The sequence below is a fragment of the Durio zibethinus genome, chromosome 6, assembly GCF_047325235.1.
Source record: "Durio zibethinus cultivar Kanyao isolate XHJ-2024 chromosome 6, ASM4732523v1, whole genome shotgun sequence".
Classification (NCBI taxonomy): domain Eukaryota; kingdom Viridiplantae; phylum Streptophyta; class Magnoliopsida; order Malvales; family Malvaceae; genus Durio; species Durio zibethinus.
This window is the reverse complement of record NC_143167.1, coordinates 10,478,178-10,496,979: the sequence shown is the minus strand read 5'-3', so window position 1 is coordinate 10,496,979 and position 18,802 is coordinate 10,478,178. Positions and strand designations below refer to the sequence as shown.

Here is an 18,802-nt window from a genome sequence, read left to right as displayed (position 1 = left end):
AAAAATAAACTAAAAATTAAATATAAAGATAAAATAAAGTAAGCCATTTTATATTGTGTATGAAATGTTTAGATTAATTTCTAAGGCATATCAACTTATTTGTATATTATACTAATATTGTTTCAAAAACCAAAAGTAGATTAGTTTTTTTTGCTAAAAAATGAATTTTAATATTAAAAACAATAAAAGAAATCACACTTTGAAATAAAAAAGCATAAAACAAATGAAAGAAAAAGAAACATATCAATGGAACAAATATAAATAAAAAAAGAAAAAAGAGAAATGAAACATAATAAACTTATAAAACAAACGCCCAATACTATTATCTCAACGGACAAAAATATATTCCTATTCATAATGTTGAAGTTGATGTTAAAATTAAGAATAAAATTTATTTGAGAGTGATTTAATGTAAAAAATCAATTAACTTTGATTACAAATTGAATTGAAACTTATTTATATAAGGTAAGAGTAATGAATATTTAAAAGAGAATAAATGTGATAATCTAAATTAAATAAATTTACTTTTTTTACATTACAAATGAATCAGATCAAATTAAGTATATTGATTTTTTAAAATTAAAAATGCATAAAATAAAATAAAATATATTTATTAGATAACATGTCATTTATTCATAATTGCATATGTGTAAAAAATAAAACATCCATAGTAAATTTTTTTTTTTTTTGTCGAAGGCTTTGATTTTTATGTATTAATATAAGATAAGATATAAGATTAATAAGGTGTTCAAGGTATTTAATATTTATTATATTAAGTCGACTAAAAACTAAAAATGAAAGTAATGACAGTAATTTATAGAATGTATAAAAACTATTATTTAATAAAATTTTAATTTTATTATCATTATTACATTAATTTCAAAATCCCTTTTTTCATCTCTTTTAAGCGTATTAAATACATATTATATTTTACTTTTCTAATTATTAGGCATAAATTACTCTCAATTTAAGATACTATTACTCTTGATTTAGTTTTTAATTTATTTTAGTTAATTAATCATTTAAAAATAACATGTTAATAAAAATCATTGAATGTGTTTTATAATAATGAAAATAAAATATTTTAAATTAAATTTATTTTACCATTAAATTTGAAATGCATAAGTAATTTTAAACACATAAATTTTTTATGTTGTCCACATGTCAAAAATGTAAACTATCCAATTCAGATTATTTCCTTTTTTGTTAGAGGCTTTAACTTTTATATATTTATATAATATGCCCTTCCAATCATAATTAAGGAAATGTTTATAGTTCCATAATTAATCAAAATTATTATAATGTTATTTTTATTATAATTATGAAAATATCTCTCTTTTTATAATTGACTAAAATTATTATAATATTCATGCTATCATAATTATAAAAATATTCTTATGATTGATTTATAAGAAGCTTAAGTGTAGTAATTTGTTTAAAAATTATTATGATATTCTTATTAAATTATGTATTAAAATTTTAATATAATATAAAATTAATCGCATATTAAATTATTAAAATATCCTTACCATTGTTTTATGAAAATATGACATGTGACATTTTATGAAAATTACTAAATGCCTTTATTAAATTATATATTAAATTAATTACATTTTAAATAACTATAACAAAAAAATTTAAAAATATAATATGATAAATATAAATAGAAAAAGACATAACAAAAAATTTAAATCATTTTTATTTTATTTTAAATACTTTTACAAAAAATTTAGAAACTACAATAAATTGAAAATCATACATTTGATCATATGATTACTAAAAAAATATAAATATAAATATATAATATAACAAATTAATAAAAAACTATAATCATAATATATGACATACTATATATATTAATTTTAATACTTTTATAATATTTTTATTTTTATATTAAAATAATTATAAATATATTTAAAATAATAAAAATATGATAGTTAATAATAAAAAAAATTTTAAAAAAATAATTAACCTCAGCATTAACCGTGGCTATTTCTAGTAATAAACTATTGTTTGATTCCCATCCCAACTCCAAGGTGAGTACAAAAAAAAAAAAAAAAACGGTCCTTCAAAGAAAGAAAAAAAGGAAAGGGTACAAAAAAGGCAATAAAAGGCAAACAAAATCAATGTGTGTGGACGCAGTGCAGGAGATCAGTCCTCCTTTAATAGGCATCCCCTAGGGTGTTCTCCACTTGGATTCTTCAACCTTTTGCTGCCATTCATCTCTCCCTAATTTTTCTGAATCGAAATTCTCAATCTTTTCTAAGCAACCAAAACCCGATTGCCCTGTGATATCCTTTTCCTTTTGCTCGCTTTTTTTTTTTTTTTCTCTTTTAAATTCATAGAATCCCAAATTCTTTCCTTCAGCCTTCATATAAAGTCAAATAAAATTCCCAATCATTTTGTTTTGCCATTCAAAGTTAAAAGATTTTGAGTTTTGACCCCTTTTTTCATGGCTGAATTTGAAGATATTGGAGCTGATATTGGGTAAAGCTTCATTTTTTTTTACGCTTCTTTTTTAGTAAAAAATTAAACCCATGATTTTATTTTATTCCTTTTATCAATTCTTTATTTAATATTGGACGATTTAAGGAGCATTGGATTGGGACTTTGTTTGATCTTGTTATGCATGGAAAAATTAAGGAATTATTACGGGGTGCATTTGTTTGGAATGTATTTTTATTTGTTTAGCAACTTTTGTTCATTGTACCTTTGGAAGCAGGCTCTTTTGTGAATAAGAAATGGGGTTTTGTCATTATTGTATTTGATTTGACATAACGCCTGCGAGCGGTTGGAATTAGTGAGTAAGAGATCAAGATGTATTTTGATTGAATATTGTAAAGGGATATTTTTGGTAGACTATATCAATCCTATAAATGAAAGTTAGATAAAAGATTTCTTCTATATTTGGGTTTATAAAAGCTTAAGTGAGTAATTTGGGTATTTTGGAAAGAGCTATATGTAGTTTAAGAATTTGTATTTTAATTATCCAAAAAATAAATAATTAGTATTTTTAATAAATAGTGTTATGGCTATAAATGAAAGTTAGATAAAATGTTTATTTCTTTACAAGTGTCTTTGGTATATATTTGGGTTTGTGAAAATTTAAATGATCAATTTTTGCAAAAGCTATAGTTGTAGTTTAATAATTAGTATTTTTCTTTATAATAGTTTATTTACTTAAATATTGTACTAATTTGCTTACATAGTCACATATTGTGATGTTAAGTTGTGCTGGTATTTCTTTATGCCCTAACTTTTGGTATTGCATTATACTAACTTCTACCGATCTCTTTAATATTTCATGATTATATAAATATTGCATATCAACTTTTACTGATCTCATTCACATTTGATATTTACCTAATTGTATCAGATTATATAGGATTCAAAGCAAAGCACGAACATATGTTCTATTAATATATTACAATGTTCTCAAATTTTATTGTTTGTTTTATTAACTTTGGTAAGATCCAAGTTTCATGCCAAACACAACTATTTGCACCACTTTAAGTGAGGGTTTTTGTTTATTGCAGAAAAAAAAAGCAAAAATTAAGGTTCAAAATTTGGTTTCATCTTCTATTTTTTGCTTTTCATCAAAGAAGAAGAATTTTATTGTTGTTTGAGATAATGGAGCATATTATGATGGTTGTTGATTTGTTTTTGACAGTTCCGATATTGAAATTGATATAGCAGAAAAAGATGTCAGTGACGAAGAGATTGATGCAGACAAATTGGAAAGACGAATGTGGAAAGATCGTATCAAACTCAAAAGGATTAGGGAAAGACAGAAGATTGCAGCCCTACAGGCTGCAGAAAAGCAAAAGCCCAAGCAGACCTCAGACCAAGCTCAGAGGAAGAAAATGTCCAGAGCCCAAGATGGGATTCTTAAGTATATGTTGAAGCTAATGGAAGTTTGTAAAGCACGTGGATTTGTCTATGGCATCATTCCAGAAAAGGGTAAGCCTGTAAGTGGTGCATCAGATAATATAAGAGCTTGGTGGAAAGAAAAGGTGAAGTTTGATAAGAATGGGCCAGCAGCCATAGCCAAGTACGAGACAGAGTGTTTAGCTATGAGTGAGTCAGATAACAATAGAAACAGAAACCCACAGAGTAGTCTCCAAGACCTGCAGGATGCTACTCTTGGATCCCTCTTGTCTTCTCTGATGCAGCATTGTGATCCCCCTCAGAGAAAATATCCACTTGAAAAGAGAATTCCTCCACCTTGGTGGCCAACTGGGAATGAAGAGTGGTGGGTAAAACTAGGGCTACAACAGGGTCAAAGTCCTCCTTATAAGAAACCACATGATCTTAAGAAGATGTGGAAAGTTGGAGTGTTAACAGCTGTGATAAAGCACATGTCACCTAATATTGCAAAGATTCGGAGGCATGTACGCCGGTCAAAATGTCTACAAGATAAGATGACAGCAAAGGAGAGTGCAATTTGGTTGGGTGTTTTGGGCCGAGAGGAAGCTCTGATTTGGCAACCTAGCAGTGATAATGGAACATCCGGCATAACTGAAATGCCTCAAGGTAGGTGTGGTAATAAGAAGCAGCCTGCTATCAGTGGTGACAATGATTATGATGTTGATGGTGTTGACGACGGAGTAGGTTCAGTTTCTTCCAAAGATGACAGGAGAAATCAACAAACAAATGCGGAGCCTGTGGCTTATATCAGCAATGATGATTCCCACCCAGTCCAAGAGAATGAGCCAGCGGAAAAACAACCTAGGAGGAAGAAACCTCGTATAAGATCAAGCTATGGTGATCAACAACCTGGATTAAGCCATGGTGAACAACAACCTGTTTCAAGCCATGGTGATCAGCATCCTGGACCATTGCCTGACGAACACATAAATGCCGAGTCAAGAAACACTTTGCCTGACATCAACCAAAGTGATATATCATTTCTGGAACATCAGATGCCTGGCACTCAGCAGGAAACTGATGCAAGCACAGTGTTGAGGCATGTGGAGAAAGGTTTAGATGTTCAGTCATATCTACCTGCGACTGAGTACTGCCATTATCCTGCTATTCCTTGTGCTAATGAAATTTCCACTCAGAGCATGTATGTAGATGGAAGGCCCATGCTCTATCCGTTACTGCAACATTCTGAGCAGCACCATGGTGCTGCATATGAATTTTATAATCCACCGGTTGATTTTAGGCCTGGTCATGATGGTCAGCAAACTCAGATGGAGATGAATGTAGCACAGATTAGGCCAGAAAATGGGGTTGATGTATCTGCACCAGGTAGAATTGAACATGAAATTACTGGGGGAGAATTGCATCATTATGTGAAAGACCTGTTTCATAGTGAGCAAGATAGAGCTGTTCATAATCCCTTTGGGTCACCGACAAGTGATCCATCATTTTATGGTGGATTTAATAGCCCCTTTGAACTTCCATTTGATGGTACAAGTTCACTGGAGGAACTACTTGATGATGACTTGATACAGTACTTTGGAGCTTAGGCTGGAAAACTTGAGATGTCAGAGAATAGATTGCAAGTAAACCTTTTCTCTTCGACCCCCTGTTTCATTTATGAATGGTACATAATATGGTCTCATGTTTTATTTTGATGTTAGTTTTGCAGGAACTGCGAAATTATGCATTCATTACTGACCTGGATGGAGGAATTTCTCTCATTCATTAGTCTTTCTAGTACAGGTATTATCATTTGAACATGCAAAGACTGTAAGTCAAGTCAAATTTTCTATTTTCTCATCATTCCCCTGTTTCATTTATGAATGATTCATAAATCAGTCTCATATGTTTTATTTGATGTTAGTTTTGCAGGAACTCGAAAACAATGCATTCATTGCTGATCTGGATGGAGGAATTTATCTTCTTCATTAGTCTTTCCGTATTGGTGTTATCATTTGTACATGCAAAAACTGTATGTGAAGTCAAATTTTCTAATTTAGTTTTGCTCATCTTTTCAAAGAAAAAAAAGTGATGTTGGGCTTTCATGTAAATGTGTCAATTGTAGAAACAGTCCATATGTCAAACTTGTGACATTTTCCTTGTTTCCTTCGGACAAAATAGCTCATCAGTCGATCTATTTCTTTCCCTGTAAATGAGTTTATATCTGTATATGGTTATTATTTATACAACATATCATTTCCCAACCTCCCCTCCCCTCAACAATACTCCCCTTACGAATGACATAAGTTGGAGCTTTTGGTTATTTGTTATATCTTCAATGCTTTTGCATTTGTATGGGGTTAGTTTATTGCAAGATAGATGCTTTTTGAGCTTTGTATTATTGTGTAGTACATAGACATATTAGATTAGGGCCTTTTCTTAGGGGTAATTCTTAACGATTCCAATCCTCGCTTGTAAGTGTGGATAACTTTATTCAAGTTGTTATACAGTTATACTACTATATTTTGCTTCCCTGGGTCGCTTAAGGCCTTGAAACCTTGATTCCTTCCAAACTGCTTCCTGATCAGTTTCCTGAAAGCATACCACACCCAAGTTAAAAAAATATAGGAAAAAAAAAATGAAGCTAGGGTGGGGAAGGGAGGGAGGGAGGGAACAGAATAATTTTGGACCTTGATGATATTCTACAATTTTTGAATGAGGTTGAAAATTCGATTTTGTGAGCAAGGCTACATGGAGAGTGGGAGAGAAGAATTTGGGACCCTGGTGATATTCTACAATTTCTCATTGAGCTTCAAAAAGCAAGGCCATCTGAGCTCCAATGGAGATTTTAGTAAATCTCCAACTCCAAAGATTCGCCATTTGTTCCCCATTTATGAAATTTGGTTTCCTAGTTGGTCATTAAACTTTGTTGACCAATGTAATCTTAAATTAGGTTGGGATAAGGTTTGATTACATGTTCGTCCTTTCTTCAGGTTTATCACAGTCAAAAGTTTTGAGATCTTATTATTATTATTATTAGTAGATACATTTTAAAATAATGACATGATGTGAATTAATATAAAAAATAAAAAATTTAGATTAAAATTTTAATAAAAATTGTATGAATTTAATAAAAATAAAAAATATATTTTATATTTAATATATAAATATAAATTGTGATATAATAATTTTTTGTATAAGATGTTAATAAACCTAAATATATTATAATAATTGCAGAAGAAAAAAATTAATGTGAGAAGTGGGATGACACATGACGGTGCTGATCGTTATGTGGAGTTAAAATTCCATTTGAAATGTCCAATTTACCTCGTTCAGAAGGCCGAAGTAACCCTCAATTGAAACGGGCATCAACGTAATTGCATGATACGGCAAGAAAGGACAGCTGATCATACCGATTGTTGAATGCAAGACAAATCAATCCTAGTACAAGGCCGCCAGCCAACAAACGAAGATGTCTGTGGAGACACGTACCAGCCTTCAGATGGCTTTCCTTAGACTCGGAACAAAAAACAGGCCTCCCTTCATACATTTCTCCTATGGACATTCTTGCCCTTCCTCAGCGCTTGTTTAACTTACAAACATATTTGTAGGATAAAATTGTCTTTTCAAACATGAGACATTTATACACGATCAGACAATAATGCCTCTAAAATATAAATCCAATCATAATTTCTTTTGCAACTGCAAAAATTATTAATCAGAATTAAAAAAATAGTTAAGAATTCTTTTTATAAAAGAGGTTATATAGGATAATAGAGAGATTTTAAATGTTAAGATTTGAATTATGAATACATTAGATATCATTTTTAAAAATAATTATATAATTCATTAAATTAAATTTTGGATACAGTTTATTGATTCTTAAATTAATTGACATCATATCAAAATCAACAAGTTATGAATTTAAAGAAACTTATTTATATGATAATTTTTAATCTAAAGATCGGAGATTTAATCATTTAAGGTAAATTATAGATTAAAAAAAGAACTTCCAATTCAAAATGGGAAGAGTTTTACAAAAGAAATGGTATAAATTTTTAATCAAAATGCCACGTTTTCAAAGAAAATGAATATTATCACCGTTGATTATCAGGCACTATAAAGAGCATTTTCGAAAAAGGTTATCATTTTGTAAATGTGATGCATAGTGTATCTCTCTCTGCTTTTGCAAACTAAAAGGTTTCTCATTTTTATGCCCGTTTCAAGAATGGCGTTCACCAGGGTTTTCCAAATGGTTCTGATCATCTTATTGGTGGCTTCAACGCCTTTTCTCCATTTCTCTTATCGCACTAGTAACAGTAAGCTTCTCCCTTTCTCTCTGCTGTTGTTTCAGGCCTTCTCCCTTTCTGTTTCTTCTTCTTTTGGTGAAAAAATGGTAACTTTATATGTAATAACAAATTTGGCATGCCCAGGACTGCTTTCACAAACAACAATGGCAGAAGAGACCTCCACAATCACAGAGGTAAAGAAAACCCATCTTCCAAAACCCCACAAAAAAAGTTGAAAAAATCCTTCTTTTTTCTACATTTCTCCTCACGTACAGTTTCTTAGTTACAACTAACTTTTTTGGCTTAAAAACCTTAGCTTTCTTCTTTCCGTGAAATACTCCATGCTAAAGTTTACCCTTTTGTTTTTGAGAAATAGGAGCTTGAAAGCAACTACCAGTTCAATAGATTTAGGAGAGGAAGTTCAGTTCTCATTGTAGAGAAAAGGGAAGTTCCGACTGGACCAGACCCTCTTCACCATAACAGTAACCCTGCAGGACCTTAATCAGCTTTCCTATTCATTGGTGGCATATGGGTTTCTAACCAGTTTTTTTTTCTCTCTCTCTTTTCCTTTATTTAGCCATGGTTTTTATTGTTCACTGGTCTTTGTCTTTGTATAGAATTAGTTAAATTTGTATTTATTCTGATGATGAAATCTTTTTTTCCATTTTTAAAACAGGGTACTTACATAGCTGTATTTAGTTACTTGTTAGCTTTCTTTGGTCTGAAATATCCTGTTTTCCTCTCCATTCCTTCTTTGTTTGAATTAACTTGTGGAAATTGATGAATGTCAGAAATAAATTCTTGAAAATTTGAAGTAGGAATTAATATTAACTAATATATTCATACTTGTGATGTTTTACCGCTTGATATATTTCTCTACTAAAGAAATGCTATAGAAACACACTCCGTTGATGAGTTTCTTAACGGTTAAAGCTGCTTTTTTCACCTTTCTACCAAAATGGTGAAAACAGGAAGTCTGGAATAGATAATTTTTTGCTTAATTATTGTCAATATTGGCAGTTTTTCACTTTGTCTTTCCTATGGCATATGGCTATGGTGACAGTTGGAAACAAGTGTAATTTTTTTTTTTTTTTTGGTGAAAAAAAGGGCAGCCTGTGCTATTCTGTTTTTGTTTTTGCCGGGTTTTGAGTAGTTTCCGGTTCGGACAAACCTCCGGTCCAAATTATCTCGGGTTTAGATTTTTTAAAAAATTTTTGTAACTTCAACTTTTTGGTCAAATCAAAATTGACCGAATTTAAAAATGGATTTTTCCAGGTTCAGGTTGATTTTAAGCCATATATTTTGTTTTCATTCAAAGCTAAAAAAATTTCAAAATTATTGGTAGGGTAAAATAAGAGAATATTTATGAAATTGAAGAAGGGTAGTAAGAATTATGGAAAAGAAAAAGAAAAGAATATACCGGAGTAGTAAGAATGTTTTCAGCTTTGCTGGAATTTTATGCCGGTACTATTGTACATTGTACAACCTGCCAATGCGACCGGTAATTATTTTTTGGGAGGGGGGGGTTTGGTATATGATTGTATGAATTCCACAATTTATGAGTGAGTCCTAGGTATATGATTATGGACAATGATGATAACTGTATCAAAAAAATAGTGGACAAAAACCTATCTTACTTTGAAAGTGCCATTTTTTTTTTTTTTGAAAATTTAGATGCGCTTTATTATTATTATTTTTTAGAAAGATTAATGTATAAGTATTAAATTACACTAATTTTTGGCCATATACCAAAAAAAAAAAAAAGAATTAACAATGAAAGAAAAATTAGTTATCCACTTATTCATTTTAAAATTTCTTTACCCTAACTCTATCTTCTTATTGCAAACTTAATGATATTGTGGTCTAAAATAAATTATAATAATGTAGAGGTTTTAAAAAGGCTGAATTGGCCGGTCCAATCCATTTAAATATTAATTCATGTATTAATAGACTGTGTCGATTTAACAATGTGCAATGTTAGTACGGTCATGAAAGTTAAATGATATAATCTAGTACAACACATAATCTGTAATCTTTATGGACTGTCTTTTGTTCTGCGATAGACCAAGTATAACTTATTAATAGTTTTTTCAAAATTTTAATTATTTAAAATATTTATCCATTACTACTAGAACAACAAGTGGGAGAAAAAAAATAAAAGTAAAATGAAATAAAAAGACACATAATTTATGTGATTCGGCAAAATACTTATATCTATGGAGAGAGATAATAGAATCCATTAAATTAAAATATTGAATTACAATCTTAATATTAAAAAAAAATACACACACGTACATATAAAAAATATTATAAAAGATAATATTATTATTCTATTTTTTATTCTCATCATATAATAATTTACTTATATAATGTATTTTGTCTTATATAATGTGTTTTGTTTTGTACATTTATTTTATACCTTTCATCTTATAATAATTTATTCTATTAATTGGATTTATTTTAACTTGAAGTTTTAATTTATTTTTATCATTTTATTTTTACTAATCACTAGTTAAATATAATTTTTCTATCAATAATTTAAATATTTAATAACTTTATTTATTTAATATAATTTTATTTTATAAATTACCAACAAAATATTAAAGTAAGTATAATTTTATTATGATACAAAAAATAACATGAATATACTTAAAGGTTATAAACTCACTTATAACAATTATGGGTTAACGTGGCAAGACTAAGCTTGTATGTCGTGCCATGTTAGCCCATGCACCACGTGCTAACAATGACTCTTAATAAGTCGTGCCATGCTGATCCATGCACCTAAAATCTTCTAACCTAGTATGACACATATATATATATATATGTATCGTACTTGGATCACATTGACTACTTAATAATAGATCGTGCTAAGCATGACTTATACCTTACCAAATAGTCTTATGTCATAAATTGTCCAATTCATTTAACATTTGTGTTTTGAGTTTTGAATTTGAATCCTCTCTACCACAAATAAGGAAGTATTTTTTTTTTATTATCAATTTCTTGATGTTTAATATAAACATTTTTTGTATATACAAATATATACAAAAGACACTTCTTTACTCTTAATGTCAATGTCATCATAAAAAAGATATATGGTACAAAACATGTTAAATAATAGGAAATTAATTAAGTTTTAGTTTAACATTACTATTGTGATTGCAAAAATGTGTTTGAAAATTGTTGTGAAATATTGTGATTTGAAATTTTTAAGTGCCTGGTATTATTATAAAAAATGTAGTAGAAAATTAAAGTGTCTAAAAAAATTACAATGCTTAGAAGTATAGAATAAGTCTTTTTAATATTATTAAGTATATTATATTAAGATGCATCAAAAAATGATTGTGAGACTTAATTTTAAAAAATTATAAAAAATAAAATTTTTAGATTTAAAAAAAAAACTATATTACTTCAAGCTAGAAAATAAATAGTTATATTTCCTCTATATTTTTATTTTAAGTTCAAAATACATCAATATATCTAAAGATGGTAATGCTATATCTATTAAAAAAAATAAAGAAAAAAAAGATAATTTTATTAAAAAATGAAAAAATTAGTTAACGTATGATTTTGTCATAATTTCAAAATAAAAAACAGTAAATGGTAAATTCAAAATAAAAACACTTCTCTTAAATGTTTTTTTTGTTTGGCTTAAAAATTACCGTTATAAACAAATTTTGGATCAAATCACAAATATATATAAATATAATATTTGATTATGATTGTTAATTTAAAAAAATATGTACACAATTGGATGCATTTGTTCTAGCTAGATGTAGAAGGGAAGAGCGGCTCCTCTCAATTATGTTTCGAACACACATATCATAATCACCATTTGTATATGTGGAGATCGACAATCAAACAGGAGGATTGGGCCCCAAACTTATGTAAACGGTGCTAATTAATGAGAATTGAGCAGTACCAATAAAAAAAAAAAGAATTATGAAGGGAATTTATTAGATTCGATTGGTAAAATGATTAGTAAATGACCATTTACCATTGATCCAATTTTTTTTATAAGTTTTGATGTCATGAATCCGGTTCTATTTGACGTGAATCTTTAACTCATAATAATTAATAGATAAGTTTTGTTTTAGATATTTTCATTAGATAATTATATTTTTTATTAATAAATATGATTCAGTCAAGATTGTATAATCGTGATTAAACCACACTAAGATTTTGTGATAAATCCAATGAAATTGAGTTTATGGGATCAAAATTTTTAATTATTTTTCTTAATTATTATAACTTATAAATGAACTCAAACAAACTGAAAAAAAAAAAAAAAAAAAAAGGAAACAAGAGACAAAACACAAAATTATGATTGGTTCTCTAGGTATTCAAGAGGATAATTAAGGATAGAGAAAAGAACAAATAACCAGAGAAAGAAGTCCACAATTTATTGTAATATTGCGGGGATACATAAAACTTGGTGGATTGCCACCGCACCTTCATTTGAGTACCCTTGCATATACATAGCTATTACAATATTACTTGGGTGGTGGTGGGCTAGACCACTAGAGTTCTATTAAAGCTCATAAACTGAAGCTGGCAATCGAGGTTTGGGAATGCTAAGCAAGCTCTTATCTTTCTGAAGAGTAAGCCCGACCCTTTCATTCATATCATTTAGAATCTCAGGCGGAGAGTCCCATTCAAAAGCATGGAGGAATGCAGCCAAGTAATAATGCACCATCCGGTGAGCGAGAGGCCATCCAACACAAGACCTTCTCCCTGTCCCGAAAGGCAAGAGATTAAAGTCTTGACCCTTTACATCTACGCTTGACCCAATGAACCTCTCAGGCTTGAATTCTAAAGGATTTTCCCACTCTTTGGGATCCCTTGCCATTCCCCAAATATTCACATAAACAATGCAATGCTTCGGAATGTGATAGCCAGCTACTTCACATGCTTCGTTGGCCCGACGAGGGAGGATGAGCGGAACTCCAGGGTGCAGTCTAAAAACTTCTTTAACAGTTGCTTGAAGGTATGGCAGGTTTGGTAGATCACTCTCTACCACAAACCTGTTCTTCCCGACTACTTGGTCCAGTTCCAGTAGCAGTTTCTTGTGTATACGAGGTTTCCTTAGGATTTCTGTCATGCCCCATTCCACGGTGCTTGAGGTAGTCTCCGTTCCTGCTATAAACATTTCCTGCCAAAACAAGATTAGAAAAGATGCTCAAAGTAACATTGCTAATTAATTTGACTTTTTTTTAATTATGAGACTGTGAAAAGAGTGGTATAATTCCTTTTATTCTTTCTTTTCTATTCCCTACTTATCGAAATTTCTAACAATTTCAAATCAAAAGACATCTTACCAAATTTCTAACAATATCCAATCAAAAGATATTTTAAGACTATGAAGGGAGGTACAATTCATTTTATTCTTCTTCTATTCCCTTCTTAACAAATTGCATATATATTTTCCCTTCTGTCCCAACCAAACTCAACAATTTGGAGTTAACTATCTTGCAAATAAATCAAATGCATCAATAAAAACAAGTAAATTTCATCTAGCTAGATACATATAATACAAAAATATAGAACTTGAAATCTTTTAGTTTGTTCAAAATATATAATGGTGAATGTTTCAATAATGATCTATCTAGATTTTTAATTTATTCTTTGAATTTAATTACCTAAATTCATGTATATGTTGATCCAATGGTCTATCAATAATTTAAAAATAGGCTACTGATACTACATACAGTTGTAAACAGGAACGGATCCAGGATATTTCTTCAGTGGGGGGCAAATTTATTATATAATATATTTACTTAAAAATTTTTATTTAATGTAAAAATAATGTTTTTAAATGTAAAACAGATTTTTAATAAAAGAATTTGAAATATTTCTTACAATATCAAATAAATAAAAAGTTTAAATAGAAATTAATACAAATATAACAAAAACTTATAATATTAAATAAATAAAAAATTTAAGTATCAAATAAACACAAGTACATAATATTGTCAATTTTCAAATGAAAACAGTACTATATAATTGAGTTAAATAGTTTTCATAGGTAGAAAATGTAAGATTTTCTTTTTCATTATCAATATTAAAAGATATATAACTTTATTCAATTTCAAACATTTCCTTAAAAATTCATTTTCTCTTACTAATGATATTTGTTTTTGACTAACTTAAATTAAATACTAATTTAATTTCTCTATAGTTTATAAGACATAAGTTAAGATATGAAAATACAAAATAGGACCAACAACATGTTACTTGTATATATATTTTAACTTTTTAAATAATTTTAAAATTGAAGCTAGTTTTTTTTTTTTTTTTTTCTAAATTTTAGATTTTGTTAGATTACATTTCTACAAGTCTATTAGGTTACATATCTACAACATTATTACATTTCTACAAGTTAGTTAGGTTACATATCTACAACATTATTTTACATCAAATATATATATTATTAAATATTCTAAATAATATTAAAAAAATACCTTGTTACATTACCAATATAAAATAAAAACAACAAGAAAAGAAAACACTTTGATATGTTAAAAATAAAATTTTAAATAATGAGTATTTTGTTGTAGTTTCATTTTACCCCTTATCTATATTTTATTATACAAAATTAGTTTAACTTTAATTTGTGTTTTATTTCCTTTTTACTAATATTTTATTATTTTATGCTTGACTTTGACATTTTTTATAATAATATAACTAAATTTCATACAGGTAAAAAAAATGAAGTCCGCAAATGGAAAGAAAAGAAGACTAGATAGATGGAAGCAAAAGAGAGAAAAGTAATATTAGGTTATCACTTAAACTAGTTAGAATGAAACTTATATAAAATAATTATTTATAAGTCAAAATTTATTAATATTTACATATAATAATTTATTTTGAAATGAGTCCATTTTTTTACTAAAGTATATTTGTACTTTATAATATTTTTAAATCTCCCCTTTATATTTTTTCTTTTTCAATTTAACGAACGCAAAATGTAAAAATATTAAAACTTTTGTCTAATATCATAATACATTTAAAAAGGATTTTAGGATTTCAGCGGGGACACTGCCCCTACTGCCCCAGTGTAAATCTGTCCTTGGTTTTAAAGATATACTTACAGAGAGCATTCCTTTGATGATAAATCTTGAGAATCGGTCCAAACCATTTTCTTTGTCGTTACTCCTGTAACTCAAAAGAACATCCAACATATCCATTTTCTCATTGTTGGCTGTTGTCTCAAGCTGACCTTTTCTCTCAGCCAACCTCTCCTCAATTAACTTCTCATAGAAAGCATCCAATTGGTCAAAGATATTTCTAACTTTTCTCTTGAAGCCTTGTGGGTCAAATGGTTTTACAATTGGAATGAGATCAGCAAAGTTTGGGGTTCCAAGGACCTTTATCATCTCCCAAAACATCTCTTTCATTTTTTTTCCTTCCGGTTTTGAGTTGTCGAAAAGGCTTTTGGAGCATAGAATGTTACTTACAAGGTTGGCCAATGCTGTAAAAGCTGATTCTGCTATATTCACTTGAGTGTTGGACTTTGAGATTAAGTACAAATACTTGAGCAAACCATGGACCTATCAATACAGAAAAACAAGCAAATCAACAGCTTTAAATTCCTTTTTTATGCTCCTCGAATAGACAATCGTCTTGAATGTTCTTTAAGTTTTAAATAATATTTATAGCATATATAAGAAAATCAAGTGATATTGAACTAACCTGTTTGGTACGAAGTGGCTCGAACTGCTCAAAGGCCTTAGGAGAAAGTAGTTCAGTGATCAAGATTTTTCGAAGAGCCTTCCACCTGGGACCATAGGGTGAGAAAATGATGGAATGGGCATCATATGTGACGACTAGAATGGCCTCGGTTATGGTCCGACTAGAGAACATACCTTCCTTTTCCTTCAGGAATAGGGCTGCCATTTCTGGTGATGAGACCACTATGGCTGGCTTTATTCCCATGTTAAGACTAAAAAGTGGACCATAGATCAGGGCAAGGTGAAAGAAATCTTCATGGAGACGATGGGAGAGATGTGGAAGGCTTCCAAGGATGGGCCAACCAGCAGGGCCTGGTGGTGCATTCTTCCAATTTTTAGGGTGACCACCCAAGAGTTTAGGGATAACAAAATAGGAAGCAATCGACAATGTTACTGCTAAGATCATGGAGCCTGAAAGATAGGCACCGAAGCCCACAATGAAAGAATTCAGCAAATCCATAATGCCAGTTTTCCTTCCCCGCTTTGGCTCTAAGATGATCCTTCATACAACCAAATATTAGACCTGTGTCTGGTTTTTAAATCACATGATTCAACTAATAACGCACATTGATCATCATTAAAGAACCTTACCTTTACTTTCCTTAACAGACTTGAAAAATATAGAAATTAGGGTAATAAGATAAAAAAGCATTTATGGTCTGACCGTCTATAATTAGTTAATTTATGTTATCTGACTAAAATAATTAAATTAACTCCTACATTATAATTATTATTTATTAATTTTTTTAATTTTTAATTTAATTTTATGCATTTAATTTGAGATGAACTAAAATTACATTATTATTTATCTATTTATTGTATTCAAAATCATTATTCACAAACTCCTAAAATTAATAGATTTATCATAAATATTAGATAACACTCATTCAAACTTAAAAAAAAAAAAAAAAAAAACTAACTTTTTAGATTTCACCTATGTACTAGAAGTGTATTTTTTTTGTCCACTACATTTATTTTCTCGTATCTTTGTGACTGTTTATTTTTTTTTATTTAATATAACTTCAAATGAATTATGTTAATTGCCAAAAATTTTCATTTTACTTGAAGTATTTGACACATATATGATAAATGTGAGTATGAAATTTGAACAATCCAAATATATGTAAATAGTTAAAAAAAAATGAGTACATTCATGTTAAATATATACTTGTATTTAATACTGGCTCTTAAATTTGATTAACATAGCAAACGAAAAATATATATTATATAATTTTAATTGATCCCTTCAAAATTAATGTCAAGATCTGTCACTGGGCCTTTGGTCAATGCATGACTAAACTTATATACAAATTATGACTAGACAGTCTAGACTACATGCTCTTGTGATGCATACATGCGTCAACTTTTTATTTGTGTTATATTTGTGCAACTAATATTATATATTCTAGTTTTTGGCATGTGTATGATGCGTGTAATTCTTATCTTTAAAAAATAAAAATTTATTTTAATAAATAATTTTTTATATTATGATAATAATGATAAATACTAACAATTTAATTTTGATTTGAATATAATATAAGTAAATTTTGATAACTTTTAATATAAATTTGATTGTTTATAACTTTTGATAAAATTTTAGTAACCTTTAATATAATTTTAATAACCTCCGATACTAATTTGGTAACTCATAATATAATTTTGGTAGCCATCGATACAAGTTCAATAATCTTTGATGAAATTTTGGCAAGCTCTTAATGTAATTTTGATAACCTTTGATAACTTATGATATAATTTTGGTAATTATTAATAAAATTTGTTCCATCATATATTTAATAATAGATTCTCTTAGAAAAGCATCAGTTTAGTTCTAGTATGTAGACACCTAATTTTGTTTATGACAATTTGATTTTCATCTATTTTTCATTTTATTAAGGAATATTTGATTTGAGTATTTTTGAGCATTTTAAATGGATTTATCCAATTGAACTCTTTTGAATTTTGTTTTGGGTTAACTATTTTTGGATCATTTTGCATTCAATTTAAGGCCAATCCAACTCAATTTTAGGTTAGTTGATTGAAGGCCCAATTGAAGCCTAATGTAGACACCCTATTTCATTCGGGGCATGTGAATTCTCTGTTTCAATTTTGTCAGTTTTAATGGGCTTTCGAAAGGCCTATTAGTTTTTAAATTAGGCCAGTTTAATTGGATGATGAAATGATTCTAGGCTTTTAGCCCAATTTTGGTTCGTTTGGTGTATTATTTTTATTTTATTTTTATTTTTTGGTTTATTGCCTTAATAAAAATGAATAAGAAATTGATAATTAATTAAAAAAAGAAAAAAAAACAACAGAAAAGGAAAATGAAATCAGGATTTTTTTAGGAAAGGTTAATCCTGAAATCAGGGTCATATATTAATCAAAGTCAGAGCCCTAAATCAGATCAAGGCTCTAAAGATAAGAGAATTAACAAATTAAGGCATGGTTTAAAACCAAGCCAAGAATCACGCGATGACTAGGAATTAATTTTAATAAAATCGTAAATCAATTTGTAGGATTTGATTGAATAAAATCCCTAAAATCTATGTAAAAATGAACCCTATAAATGAAACCTTAAATCACACAATGTGGAGGAGAAAAGGCAAAATTTTGGCATAAGGGAAATTTTTGTTTTCTTGCTGGGATATTTTTGTAGTTTTGGGTTCTGTTTGTGTGAAAATTTGTTATGGGATTGTGTTTCTAGGAGGATTTAATCTTTCATTATTACTGGTTTTATTTGGAAATGTTGGGATTTCTAGAAAAAAAAATTGAAAAGTCTGGGTTGAAGTTTGAATGTTTGAATTTTTTGTTTAAATTTTTCAGCCAAAAGTTAAAGATTTTGGCGATATTTGGTGATTCGTGCAGCCAAAAATTGAGTTTTTTTTATCGTATTTTGGCATTTTCATACTATTGTTC

The 18,802-nt window shown here is 28.8% G+C and overlaps 3 protein-coding genes across 10 annotated transcripts; 2 read left to right on the top strand and 1 right to left on the bottom strand.

Moving 5' to 3' along the window:
- Nucleotides 1-2,125: 2,125 nt before the first annotated feature.
- LOC111285247 (ETHYLENE INSENSITIVE 3-like 3 protein) lies at nt 2,126-6,131 on the top strand. 8 transcript variants are annotated; one of them, XM_089762115.1, is made up of 4 exons: nt 2,126-2,487; nt 3,671-5,510; nt 5,589-5,670; nt 5,800-6,131. In XM_089762115.1, the coding sequence occupies exons 1-2, from the start codon at nt 2,453-2,455 to the stop codon at nt 5,472-5,474; spliced, it is 1,839 nt and encodes a 612-aa protein (XP_089618241.1). In that variant the 5' UTR covers nt 2,126-2,452; the 3' UTR covers nt 5,475-5,510; nt 5,589-5,670; nt 5,800-6,131. The 8 variants fall into 8 exon arrangements, with proteins under 8 accessions (XP_089618241.1, XP_022730320.2, XP_089618242.1 ...); XM_022874585.2 differs by having other exon boundaries at nt 5,792-6,131; XM_089762116.1 differs by having other exon boundaries at nt 5,589-5,697; nt 5,792-6,131.
- Nucleotides 6,132-7,999: 1,868 nt separating this feature from the next.
- Nucleotides 8,000-8,901, top strand: CLE40 (CLAVATA3/ESR-RELATED 40). Its single transcript, XM_089763341.1, has 3 exons — nt 8,000-8,186; nt 8,301-8,350; nt 8,533-8,901. Exons 1-3 carry the CDS (start codon nt 8,081-8,083, stop codon nt 8,656-8,658), a joined length of 282 nt encoding a protein of 93 aa, XP_089619467.1. The 5' UTR covers nt 8,000-8,080; the 3' UTR covers nt 8,659-8,901.
- Nucleotides 8,902-12,332: 3,431 nt separating this feature from the next.
- Nucleotides 12,333-16,357, bottom strand: LOC111284323 (iridoid oxidase-like). Its single transcript, XM_022873026.2, has 3 exons — nt 15,852-16,357; nt 15,251-15,709; nt 12,333-13,311 (listed from the first exon to the last, which is right to left on the bottom strand). Exons 1-3 carry the CDS (start codon nt 16,347-16,349, stop codon nt 12,691-12,693), a joined length of 1,578 nt encoding a protein of 525 aa, XP_022728761.1. The 5' UTR covers nt 16,350-16,357; the 3' UTR covers nt 12,333-12,690.
- Nucleotides 16,358-18,802: the final 2,445 nt, after the last annotated feature.